Source organism: Neofelis nebulosa, chromosome 7 (assembly GCF_028018385.1).
Source record: "Neofelis nebulosa isolate mNeoNeb1 chromosome 7, mNeoNeb1.pri, whole genome shotgun sequence".
Lineage (NCBI taxonomy): Eukaryota > Metazoa > Chordata > Mammalia > Carnivora > Felidae > Neofelis > Neofelis nebulosa.
The window spans coordinates 110710309-110724082 of record NC_080788.1 but is presented as its reverse complement, the minus strand read 5'-3'; the positions used below and the strand labels follow the sequence as shown (position 1 = coordinate 110724082).

The window sequence follows — 13774 nt, the reverse complement described above, 5'->3', positions numbered from 1 at the left end:
GGCAACCAAATCTGTATGTTCATACTTACCACATAAACATAGGCATGTGCAACATAGCGATTCATTTACTAGGGTCCTGACTCCTCTTCTTAACATGAAAAAACATTATTAGACTCATATATGCTCGTTGCAATTCAAATATGTAATCTCTAATAGTTTTTCCTCTCTTCCCAGAGGAAGCCATGGTTTAACCGTATCCTTTTGAATATTTTATATTTATTTACATATGTAACAGACATGTGTTCATTTTAAAAAAGATAAATTGATTACATAGTTCATATTGTTGTATCCTTTGATTATATATGTGTGTGTGTGTATATATATATATATATATATATATATATATATAATGTTTATTTATTTTTGAGGGAGAGTGAGAAAGTGTGAGCAGGGGAGGGCCAGAGAGAGAGAGGGAGACACAGAATCGGAAGCAGGCTCCAGGCTGAGCTGTCAGCAGAGCCCGACACAGGACTCGAACCCACAAACCATGAGATCATGACCTGAACATGGTTCTGAGCCACCCGGGCGCCCCTTGTGTCCCTTGATTTTTTTAACCTTAATAGGTCATGGATATTTAAAAATATCAACCTTGCTATCTTTCTACTGAGTCTCATGATGTCTTTATAAAAAGGGACTACACATATATATGTACACGTGTGACTAGAAGGAAGTCCTTTAGTGGGTTATGTGGCATCTCTGGTCAATGAGCATGTGCTGATCTCTGATTCTGTTTAGATACTCCAAGTACCCAGCCCACAGGGAATCAGTACACATGGCTGCCGCCATCACTCTTGCTAACACTACTAAAACCTAAGCAGAGGTGTTTATTTACTTATTTATTTTTAATGTTTATTTATTTTTGAGAGAGAGACAGAGTGCAAATGGGGGAGAGGCAGAGAGGGAGACCCAGAATCTGAAGCAGGCTCCAGGCTCTGAGCTGTCAGCACAGAGCCCGATGTAGGGCTCGAACTCATGAACCGCGAGATCCTAATGTGAACCGAAGTTGGACGCTTAACCGATTGAGCCACCCCGCCGCTCCTAAGCAAAGATTTTTAGTTACCCAAACAAAATGCAGCATAATATGGCAAGGATGCTGAAAAATCCAAGTCCTAGAAAATAAACTAAAAGAATATACAAAAATCACGGATCGTGGCTCATTTATCACTTTTCTATTAAAGCAAATAAGTAGGAGCTGGGTGCATTGCTGAATAAACACTGGTCACAGTGGACAGCTGGGCCCGGCCTACTGGCTGCATAGCAGCTGAATTGTGCCCGTGCGTGTGTGTGCGTGTAATGTGGTGGTGGTGATGGGGAGGGGGCGGTGACAGGGCAGTGGGGAAGTGGACAGCTCATTTCTTGTCACTCTCCCCTTCTCTTTACACAACGAGCCCTGTAACCAAAACTTCTTGCTCCTGGTCTCTGCACTGCTTTCCTTTCTCTCTGGGGCTTTCTGTTAGAGGGGAGCTGTGAGGCTGACAAGCTAAGAACTCTCCTTCCCAGGCCACAATCTACAGCTGCTCATGGTACCCCCCCTGCCCTTTGCCACTTCATCTTCCCATCTGGATTGTGATAAATGGAGCAGGGACCATCCTGGTGTTTGTTTGTTTGTTTTTTTTCCTCATGCCCTACTTCTACTCTGTCCACAGCGAACATTCCATAAATGCCGTTGACTGATTGGATGACACCAGGTTCTCCGCAGTGAATTGCCAACGAACACATGGCTTTTCTGTGGGGCATTTATTGCAGGGTTTTCTTTAGAATCACCTGGGGAGCTTTAAGACCATCCTGACACCCTGCTGCCTCTCTCCCCACACTCCGGGACCAATTAAATCACGATTTGTGGAGAGTGGGCCTGGGTAGCTGGGCATTCTGATATAATTGGTTGGAACTGGCATGGAGTTGAGAACAAATGATTTGCATTATCTTTATCTTCGTCACTGAGGATGGATCAAGGGCTTATTACGAAGGGCCAGGCATTGTTTCAGGCACTTACGTGTCTTGAATCCTCACTAGCACCGGAGACATGGCAGCATCAACATTCATATTTCAGAGAAGAGGAACGTAAGTTCAGAGAAGTTCAGTAGTGAACGAATGTCTCAGAGCTATTAAATACTGGGATGGGCTCTTTAGCCCGAATCCAGCTCCAGCTCTTCATTGTGACCCCATTATTTGTTTCAGCTCAGAATGTTAAGCAGCAGATTAATCTTTTTTTTTTTTTTAATTCAGTTATCTGGATATCTTAATACGGATATATATCTTGACCCAGGAATCTAAGAAATGTTGGACCTTCGGATATAGGATCTATTTCATGGCCTGCACTTGCTAGAAATTACCAGCAGATGGCAGCAGACACTGTATATTTAAACCCTCCACGCCAACCGACAAAATTGCATGTTCAGAAGGGTCACTACTGGATCAGGTAGGAACAAATAATTGGTGGTCTGAAAGGATCATGTTTATCTGATTTTTTACCCAGAAGCCATCAAAGGAATTCTGCTTACATTCTGGAAAAGTTAGGAAGACCAGGGTTTGCCTGTGGGACTGTGGGTGGGCATGGGAGAGGAGTTTGGGTGTTTTTGATCATTTACCCTCCTGGCAGGGTAGCCAAGGCCCTCAGCTGAGTGACTTCTGACCTTCGCCTTTAGTGGGCTTTATCTTGCTCTGTGTTCTGGATATCTCTCCTGTGGAAAGCTTAGTCCCGCTGTGTAACTCTGGGATGCCAGGGTGGCTTAGTTGGTCGAGCATCGACTTTGGCTCAGGTCATGAGTTCGAGCCCCACATCAGGCTCTGCGCTGACCGCTCAGAGCCTGGAGTCTGCTTCAGAGTCTATGTCTACTCAATTTATTTGGAAGTGAGACAGGTGACATTTCTCTTGCTCTTGGTTAGCTCTGTGATAACAGAATACTAGAGAGTATTTAGTTGACTGAATTGGAGAAACACGGATGAGGGCTGCAAGAGCTTTTAGAGATCAGTCAGTGCAGTGGCTCCCAAAGTGTGGCCCCTGACCAGCAGCCTTGGCCTGGGAGCTTGTGAGCAATGCACATTCTCAGGCCTTCCCCAGGCCTCCCGAAGCCAAGGCCCTGGGGAGCGCCTGCACCGTATGCGGTGCAACAAATTGTCCGGGTGACGCTGTTGCAGCTCAAGCTTCAGAACTGCAGCTTATCATTCCTTCCCTCTCAGCTGATTTTGTGGTTTAAGAAGTGAAACTCTACACAGATTGAGTGATTTAATCAGGGCTACAGAGCAAATACACCTTTGAAGGAGGTTCACACCTGGACCGGCAGGACTCCCGTCGGCCCCCATTTGCCACAGGCTGTGGCGATGAAATGTGGCTGAGGGTTCAGCATTAATAAAGGCAAGTGTCCTCGTGAGATGGAGGGCTGGGTGCTGGGAGGCTGGGGGATTTGAATTTGTATCAGCTGATGAGTTTTTCTCAACAGGGCACATTCCGAGCCTGGGTTGGATGACCACATGTTGGGATGATGGGAAGGGGCTCTGGGAAATGGATCGATGGTCTAGCTGGTATTTCACGCCCCCCATTCTCATGTCGAAGTTGAGAATGGAAGACCAGTCTTGAAGGCTTCTTGAGGAGACAAGGTGTTACTCTAAACTTGCGACTTGAGTGGGGCTCTGGAGGGCTAAAATGGGCAAGGAGGCTGGCTGGCTGGGGGTCTCAGGGGATAGGGAAGGATTTGGGGCAAGGTGGGCTCTTGAGTACTTTCCACCAACTTTACCCCAAAGGCTGGAGACTGGTTTGAAGGCAGATCTGGTGCTCTTGGATTGGGCAACTATTAAGAAACTACAGTTCAGGGACAGCCTCATCAGATGGCCAAACACCCTCCACATGTGTCTGGAGGAGCCACGTATGATGGCCCAGGTGGGGAGCAAAGTGAAATTATTTGACCAGTCCTCCTCAGACCTTAGGCACACTCGAGTCGTGTTAATGTACAGCTTCTCATGCAGCAGCAGGTCTGGGGTGAAGGCCACCGATTTATTTCTTACGAGCTTCCAGGTGACGCTGATGTCTCTGGTCCAGGGACCACATGTTGAGGGACAGGAGAGTTGCACTGAGTCTCCCCTAACCCCACCGCAGCCCACACCCACATTAAATTGGATGTAGAATTCGGCCTCAAAGTCCTCCTGGGCTTAGTGACATTTATCCCAGATTTTAGCACATGTCTCATTTTCGGATTCTCCCATCAAGTACACTCCTATCTGTCAGGCTTGGTTTGGGAAATGTGGGTAACATCCGGAGGGTGGGAGTGTAGCATAGTACTTAGGAGCATGGGCTAGGGGGACATATTCTTTGGGTTCCAATCCCAGTACTGCCTGTGACTACTCTGTGATGCTGGGTAAGTTCTCTCCGCCTCAGTTTCTTCACCTGTAAAATGAGGTCACCTGTAAAATGAGGTGCTTGCCCCATAGGGCTGTTTGAGAATAAAACGTGTTAGTATGTGTAGACCGCTTACAGCAGTGTCTTGGATGTATTAAGTTCTTTGGTGGTCAAGAGTCCGTCTTGTCAACAACGGCTGTAGTGTCCCTACCCTCATTGGCTCCTGGGGCTGAACCCGAAATTAACTTTTTCTAAACTGAGTAGTAAAGAGACCCAAGTAGTAAAGTAACTTTTTCTGAGTAGTAAAGAGACCCAAGTGCTTCCATACTCTGCACCTCTGAATCGATGTCTCTATGGCTCTATTTTTTTTATAATTTGAGAAGAAATAAGTTTGTGTCCTAAGGTTACTTTTACCAATAACTTGTCACGTGAGCAAACTTCTTTCACATCCTCCAAATTGCACACTTCTAAAACCACGTTAAGATGCATGTGAGCAAGAAGGTTGGGTTGCTTATTGAGGAAAAATATTTTTTTGTGTTGAGGCTTTAGGCAAAGCCTAGAGTTTGTTTTAGGCAAACTTTCCATGGAGGATCCATGGAGGGTGCCAGGTTCTGTGCTCTTGATGGCCCCATTGGGTCAGCCGGTAGGAAAAGGGAAGGCTTGTGTCCTTCCAAGTGGACCCTGGGTTGCCATTAATGGACGCCAGCTGTACTTGCCTCCCTGCCTGGCCACTTGCCTCTTTAAGCTCTTGGGGGCCGAGGGGCTTCAGAAATCTGGGCAGGTGAAGACAAGCAGTGTGTAGTCTCAGCTGAGGGAGGGGTGTGGCTGATGGCCTTTCTGTTCCCACACTTCCACGGTCACGGGTGACAGCTGAGCTGCTGGGGGCTGTGGTTTCTCCGTGTCATCCTGTGCTTGCTGACAAATAGCACTGCATCGTGTGGGGCCTGTGTGCAGAGAACCTGGGGGTTCACCCTGCTGAGAAACGGGGCTCCCGACACCAGGAGATCCTCATTCCTCCCTGGAAGTGCTGCCTTTGAGATATGTCTATCCTGGAGTTGGGTCTGAGAGGCCACAATCTGAGCAGACCTTCACCCACATGGCTTGTGTGCCCACCGAGAGCAGGAGGCAAGATGCCTCACTGCGGTGGCTGGTTCTACTCTATGTGGCCGGCAGCAGGGTGGGAAGATGCCTGGCTCTGAGCCATGACCCGGGACACACCGGTTTGGCATTCCTCAGCTGGCAAATGCCCAGGCTTTGCCGCAGCGTCCCCACCCCGGCACCCTGTCGTCCCCTTAGTCTCTAATGACGCACTCAAAACGGACTGGCCTGCAAGTACGTCATGGAAAAGTTGGCTCTGGGATTCTTTGTAGCTGAGCCAAAGATCTGAGCTCTAGAAATCCCTCCCAGAGATGCTTTCAGTAAGACACTAGTAGGGGCATGGGCCGCACAGCACGACCTGGCGAGACCTAGATAGGTTTGGCTTTATGGGCCTGGCCTTCTTGCCTCTCCGGCGTCAGCTGAGGGGTAACCTGCAGAGTCAGCCTGGGAACAATCCCTCACGTTGCCTCACTTCGTGTTTGGGATTCCACCTAATAGAGGAACTCTTTGTTTTCAAAGGATTCCACTTGAAGTCCCAATATTTGTTTGCTTCAGGGATTCGGGGCGGGAGCTAATTTTAATAGCAGCTGCCATGTGCTGGCCGTGTATGCACGTGGCTTCATTATAGACCGTCTGTGGCGAATGCTTGGCAGGCTCGTGAAGGGCCAGGAGCATGTCCGAGGAGGGCCTGGTGGGGCTGCAGTGGTGTCCGGGGCAGACTGGACATAGCAATGCGGACGGAGCCGGGTGCGACCGTTTTTGTCTTGGGCTGACTTTGAAGGTAGAAGTACTGAGTTCCTATCACTTTTCCGTTCAGAACCTGTGCCTCTTGAGGTTGTTTTCATCAACGCTGACCCACAGTGAGGTCAAGGCACAGAGGAGGGACACTACTTCTTGGTTTACTCATGTAGGAAAATCGAGTGATTCACAGCAAGATAGAACTCTATAGTTGGTTTCAGAGACTTATTTCCTTTTGTGCGGTTCGGGAATGAATCAGTTGGTTTTGAGATCACCTCTCTTTCTTCTTAGTAACTCTGGCCATATGAGTATGTTTGAATTAGTTAAATGTTCCTTGAGCATGTGACCTCAGCGACATTTGCTAGAATATAACTGAGGATGATGGATTATCCTGCCTGAGGCTGGGAATGGAAATTTGGGGATCATGCTTGTAAGTTAAAGCTGTTACAAAGCCTTATTGGCAGAGTTGTAGGACCATGGGAATCCACTCAGGTTAGGGTTGTTTTCTGCTGCAGCCTCTGAAGGGTGAGGAGCCATGCTTTGACCACCAAAGACTTCCAGAGTCGTGTTTCTCAAATTTTTATTGCATACGGATCATGTGGGGATCTTCTTAAGATGAATTTTCAGATTCAGTAGGCTGGGGGGTGGGGCCTGAGAATCTGCATTTCTAACAAGCTTCCTGGTGATGCCGATGCTGCCGGTGGGTGGGCCGCACTTTGAGTGGCAAGGTTCCAGAACAGTGATTCTGACAATACGGTGTTCCGACCAGCAGCAGCAGCACCAGGAAATCTGTTAGATGTGTAAATTCTTGGGCCCCATTCCAGACCCGTAGAATCAGAAATTCTGAAAGTGGGGCTCAGGGGCTGGGTTTTAACAGGGTTCACAGGTGATTCTGACGTCTGTTCAAGTTTGAAAACCACCATTATCCTGCAAAATGAATTGCACGTCACCCTTTAGTGTAACACACTCCAATATTTAACACTGCTTTACTGCTGGGAGGTCTCCCTTGAGTCTAGCCTCCCATCATTTAGTTTAATTACTCCAGATCTTTTAAGCCTTCTTGAAGTCGTCTATTAAAAGTCCTAATCATAGAATTTTAGGCCTAGAAGGAACTTTAAGATGTGTTCTGACTCCTTTTCCCCATGCTGCACCCTCCCCTGTGAACCTTGTCCACCTTTTGAGCTTTCAAAGGAGCTGATGGAAAGCATTAGAGTCAAAGTTAAGTTGAAGAGGTATCTACAACCCACTTGTTGTGATATTTTATCAGTGCCCATCACTTCACCTCTGTCGGAGGTTTGGATCATTCTACTTCCTTCAATTTGGAGTTTAAAGATATTTCTATACTGCCTTACAGCTTCAACTCCTATACTCGTGTTATTTAAAATTTTTTTCTAAAAAGGACAGCAGTGGGAAAGAATAATTAAACTCTATAGGGGCTTTTAAACAGTTTTATTGGATTTGAAATTAAACAGAGGCCTGGGGAGGTTGCTCTGGGGACAGTGAATGCACAGAAGCTAACAACTGTCAGGGGTTGCTATAGAAGATGGGAGCGTGGGGGCACAGGGAGCTTATCAGAAGGCAAGAGGCTTCAGAGTCAGGCAATAATCCTTGCTGCACGGAACTGTTCAAACTAGATTATATTCATAAACTCTGACTACGGGAGTGAAGGGTATAAACTCCTCTCTCTTTTAGGCTGTGAGTTTCTGATGAATGGGGACAGCCTAATGACTCTACGACTGAATGAAAGTAGGCAAATCCAGTCCAAACAGCAGTGCACCTCTATTGCCAGGAGGCTTTCTGGTGGAGGCACAGTTAAGCAGGAGGTACCCGGAGACCCTTGTACTTTCACCAGGGGAGCCAAATCAATTTTCCCATTTGGGCATTTGGAGCATCCTTTCCTAGTTGAGTGTCTTGATATTGAGGTGAGAAGTCTCTTTCCCCACCCAGTTCCTGAGAGTAGCTGGCTACAACAGCCATCTGCAAAGGGAAACTGGACACTCTTAGGAGTCTTGAGTCTGGTGCAAGATTTTCCAGTTTCCCACTGCCCGGGCCTGCCCAGCATCAGCCTCTGGTGTCCCACAGACATTTATATGTGGTCCTTGCAAATGCACACAGAAATCCCAAAGAGAATTCCATTTATTCTTAGTTTTCCTAGTGGAGAGTTTTCAAGTTGAGCAAAAAGACATATCTCCAGATAATTGTGGGAAAAAGGCCCAGACAAATGCATAACTACAAAGAACAATTAGCAGGAAACTCACAGTGGGAAAGAGCCTGGTCAACGTTCACTCCAAAGGACTTAAGATGTATGAATTTGGACAGACTGAACAACCCGCTGATTTTGACCTAAATAAATGACCCAATGGTAACAAGAGCTCTATCAAAGAAATTGGGCCACGGCCATCAATTGCTTAACCACTTTGCCTCCAACCCATGAATTTATAACATTAGAAAACTTTCAGAGTGGAGTGTGGGGTGTGAGGAAAGAAAGGTAAGGTGGCATTTTCATCTAAGTAGGGCATGTGCTGACTGAATCGGTGTTGAGGGTTCTTTCTAGTCTATGGCCTTACATAATTGGTTGGTTACATTCTCCAACCTGAAGACATCTCTGACAGAGTGAGAATATTTCAAGAATCTCAGAGAATTTAAGAGTCAACCTCCAGTTGTGCAGGGGTTGACCCTCATTTCTGGAAACCATTCAGGATCCTGGTTTTTCTTCTTTCCAGCACTTAATCCCTCTCCCATGCTCCACCCCCCACAACCTGCCCACCCCCCATCTCTTTTTGGACCTTTCCACAGCTCGTTAGGCAATTCAAATAATGGCTGGGCAAAGAGTATAGCATGAAAAAAAAATAATGAGTGAAACTAATATGTATAACATTGACTCATTAGTCCTGAATCTGGCATCGGTATGGGCAGGAAGAAATTGAGACTCTTGGCAAATGTGTTATTTTGGTTACTGATAACCGTCAATCAATGAATTGTTACTTGCCTATCAACACCTTGAGTAATGTTTCTTTGAGTTAGTTTTTTTTGTAATTATAAATGTTTTTACGATATGAAGAATGTGCCTTTAGTTTCACTTAGACAGACCATAAATTTGCCCCGAATGATCAGACAAGGTAATATCTGTACTGCTAGTCCCCCTGTGCCTAGCCAAATGGATCATTCTCCCCACTCCCAAACCCCTGATGAATCAAAACAGCAAAAACGTACCTGTCCTGCCGTGTCATACAGTCCAAGCAAATGTTGCTTGCCTCCCACTGTCACAGTCACTAGGGGAGAAGAGAAGAGGAGAGTCCATAAATGTGAGCTTCCATCAGGAGGCTTCACATGTCTCCATGCCAACATCTTCCTGGGCGGCAAGGATAAGCATATGCCTCACCCATGTATATTCTAAACCAAGCCGACAGCATGATTTGCAAGTGAAGGCAACCTTGGCCTGCAGTGAGAGCAGATGAGCTCAGCCAAGTCCAAATTTCTGAAGTGAGATGAATATCACTTGTGCCACTAGGACACTCTGTAGGCTACTCATTGATCCCCATTAGGTCCTGGAATATCAAGATCCTGCAGCAAAAGGATGCTGGACCCTTTCTTGGTTAGGGTATTTTTTCCTTTTTTTTTTTTTTTTTTGTTGGAGCCACCTTTCAGGATACAGAATTGTGTAAGCAACTTCTCCGTTTGAACTCTCTCTGCTTCTGTCTGTCCCTGAAATATTGATTAAGCCACGAAAGCACAGAATAGTAGCCCACTGACATAGTTTAGAGTCTATAAGGCAAAGCTAATAATGAAACGAGAAGGGCTTCACCTTCATTTTAAAAAGGTTTTTTTGGTTTGTTTTGTTTTTAAGTTGAATAGTCCAGTGCGTTAGACCAACTGATTTATTACGATTTTGAACCTTAGTTGCCAGAGGAGATGTTGCACGGGTTCGCTTTCACATACCTAAAGGGTGCATATAGAGGGAAAAGTGGGCAGTTTGATTTACCCAGCAGGTTCACTGCCTTGCCAAGCAATTGTGGCCAAAAGTGAGAAGTGATATAGGGACACCCACTACTCTGTACATGTCTGGAAATGAAATAAAGTCTCATCTTGAAACTCAACTCAGATTGAACACATGCAATGCAAAAGTAATACAATTCTCATGATGAATGAAAAGAGCCAATTTAAATTCCAGCCCCTCCCCCCCACCCCCCCCACCCCCGTTTAATCTCTTTTTAGAAAAAGAAAGTAAAGTATGTGGGAGAATGTGATTTTTTCCCCCCCTACTTGATCAAAAAATGTGCAAATGCAGGGAAAGATGATTTTTGGCTCCTTCTACCCTTAGCTGTATAGGAAAGACAGACAGACTGCATAGCAACCTTTATCACTGTATCTCCTATAGAGCCTGGCCAGATATTCCAGTCTGCTCAGAGTTGCTGATTCTGTTATGCTGTTACTTTTATTTGTTTTCAGGTTCCCGGACTACATGTATGCTAAGTACTTCTCAATGGCTCATTCTTTGAAAAGCACTTGTTTAAAAGCGCTGCCTCCCTAGACCCCAGGAATGATTTTTCTAATCTACCCAGATCAACATGAGTTCAGCTTGATAACATGGCTGTAGCCACTGCGATGAGCTTTCAAATTGTGTTTTTAAGCGGTGAACCCCGTTCCATGTAGCCCTGGTGCCGATGCTGACAGAAGAGGGGGCATTCAAACATTTTTATTTCCTTTCATATTTCCAGAGCTTTGTTCTGTTATATTTTCCTCTTCCTGCATGCATGGAGCCCAGTCAGATGTCCCTGAAATCTGCCTGCATGGTTTCTTTAATGACCAAGTCACTACCTAGTCATGGATCAGGAATGAATGGAACAAATCCAGCCATTACAACATGGAATTTCCTGCCTCTGGTGAGCCCAGTACATGCAGGTCAGGGCCAGCTGTTCTGGAGACCCTCTCGGAGCCTCCCACGACCTCCAGGCCCAGAGCCATCTGTGGAGTGAGGCCCAGATGCCTAGTTATCCTCATGGCCCCTTTGGGCCCTGCATATATTCCCAAGCAATGGCACTGACCTTTGTCATAGGGGCGCTGTTGGGGTTTCCCTCCAGGCTGCTTTTCCTCAGGCCCCACCCTTCTCTCTCTGGGTACCTTTGACTGCAGGGACTTGTACCAGGCCTGCGTGAGTGCCAGCCCAGTGAGTTTGGACTGTGGAATGAGAGTCTGGGCATAGTTTTCCCTTCTGTCTGTCCTTCTCTCACTCAAGGGTTGATTGGGTTCCTAGACCATGCTCAGTGTTGGGTGTGGAAAGACCAGATACAGTTCCTCCTGTCATGGGGCCTGGGGAGGAGGGGTTTAGTGGCAAAGCCTGGGCACCGCGCAATGTAGTAAATGCTATGTCAGAGGTAGCATGGAAGGGTATGGGAGCAGACAGCAGGGGTATTACTGTATCACTATGCATGTGTGCATGTGTGTGGGTGCTGGTGGCGTGTGGGAACGTGCAGGGGGCCCTACTGCATGTGTGTGCGTGTGTGTGTGATGTGTGCGTGCACACATCCCCACGCACCCTCTCTGCTGGAGCTTCATCAGAGAAGGCTTTCTGGAGGACATGTCTAAGCTGAGTCCCACGAATGGCCAAGAGTTGCCCAGGGTGCACTGGGGAGGGGCAAGGGGTGGTTCACCTGCTACCCAGGGTGCACTGGGGGAGATGGGGCCCCATAGGTGAGCATGGAGGGCTGTCCTGACTCACTAATTTAGACATTTTTGCTGAAGGCTTTGTTAAGCTATGAAATCCAGAGTTCTTTTCTCCAGAGAAAATGAAAGAGAAGGAACTGAAATAATTTCCTTGTGTTAAGGCAAAGTGGTGGGAGGAGAGAGGGTGGCATTTTTTGGGCGGAAGCCGTGTTGGCTTTCAGCTTTGCTGTGTAGGGACTGTCTAGTCTGTGTGTTTGGTCAGCCCTGGTAGAAAGAATCCTAAAGAAAGGGGCAGAGCCCCTGGAAGGCGCTGTTATTCTCTCTTTTCTGCCCTCCTATTCTCCTATTCTATCGGAAGGAAGATGAGTGGATCACACAGATGATTCTAGGGAAGACCGAGGGACAGATCCGAGCATTAATCATGCCTTGTGGAGATTGCAAATGGCTTTGTGAGTCCGTATCTCAGCGTAGTAGTGGATGCCTTATTGCTTGCTATCCTGTATCCTACAAAGTTCCTTGATTTGGAAACAAATCAGTCACAACAGCACAGAAGGAAGACATGCCCCAAAATGCTAATAGTAAATGTAGTGAGGCTGAAAGAGCAGGATCTTTTAAGTCAGGTGGTTCTGTGTTCGACACCTGTCTCTGCCATTCACTATCTGAGTGACCTTCGGAAAGCCACCTAACATCTCTGAGCCTCTCCTTTCTCATTTGTTAAAAATGGGAATAACATCACTTCCCAAAGAGAGCAAATTAAATGAGAAAATGCCTGGTACACAGGCTGGCCCATAGTGAGTGCTCCACAATTGTTACCTTCCCTCCTCGACAGATCTTTCCTGAAGCTTTAGTAATGACAAGAGCCAGTCTGCGCTGCTCTCCACTGTATACGCAGTGCATATTAACTGGCACAAAATTTCATGATATTTGTGAATTACTGGTCACTTTCTACCCCAGATGATAGCTGTTTAGATCTGTGTCTCGTATCTCCCACTGGATCGGAAGACCCTTGAGGACAGACTCTCCATGCTTCACATCCTGCAGAACACACAGCACAGTTGCTGGTATATGCAACAGATGCTTAACACACGGTATAGGAATGGAGCACCAGAGGTGACTCAGGCAAAAGAAAGGTCCTTCAAAATGTGCAGAGCTGCGCGCGGCTAGAAGCTCTCTGGCAAGACACTAATGCTGGGAAGCGCCTGCAGCCAGCAAATCTGCCTGGCAGACAACGTCAGGCTAAAATCCCAGACCACCTTCTATTCTTGGAGCTATTAGAGTTGTTTACTGAGCTTAGAGAGGCTTTCAAGAGAATGGGTCAAAGGACCTGCTAAGGGCTCAGATGGTTCTCTCAGTAGAGTGTGAAAAGTTGTCAGTGACCTGTTAAGTATGTAAAATGAAGGCTGTCTTCTCCAAATCCATTAAACTCTTTGCTTCCTTGTGTTCCTCTATGCAGATCAGAGTGGTTAATTTTGTGAGCTGGAAGAGGTGCTAATAAAGTCTAAGTCAGGGGTTTGCTCTCTGGAGGGTCGGCTAGCTTCACTCAGGCAGGCTCTGAGCCTTCTCCTCTTGACATTTAGTCACCTCCTGGCACCGAGTGGATGAGGAAGTGTTGGCCATTCCCTGTAAACCAGCTCAAACCGCCAGCCCAGCCCAGCACTAGGAATCTGATCCAACGTCCCTCCCCCTGCTACGTGGTGGACTGGAAGGTCTCATCTGCCAAGAGCAGTCTTTTGAAGTCAATGTGATGAATATACGATGAATCCAAAGGACTGGAATGGTGAAAATTCCAGGTCAGGAGGGAGCTTCCGTTCCTTTCCCAGCACATGCCCTGCTCTCTGCATCTCTCATGTTGAGCGTGCTCTCTTGGAGGAGGTAGGATGAGGCAGATCTGAAGAGGTGTGTGGATGTGATACCTTAAAGGTGCTGTTTCAGAGGAAGAAA

General features: G+C 46.8%; 1 protein-coding gene across 1 annotated transcript in view; it reads right to left on the bottom strand.

Moving 5' to 3' along the window:
* Window positions 1–13774, bottom strand: part of RHOJ (ras homolog family member J) — an 86211-nt gene that overhangs the window by 16443 nt on the left and 55994 nt on the right. Inside the window, exon 2 of the mRNA XM_058739266.1 lies at window positions 9383–9441. Coding sequence (XP_058595249.1) covers window positions 9383–9441 — 59 coding nt within the window. The remainder of the gene's footprint in view (window positions 1–9382; window positions 9442–13774) is intronic.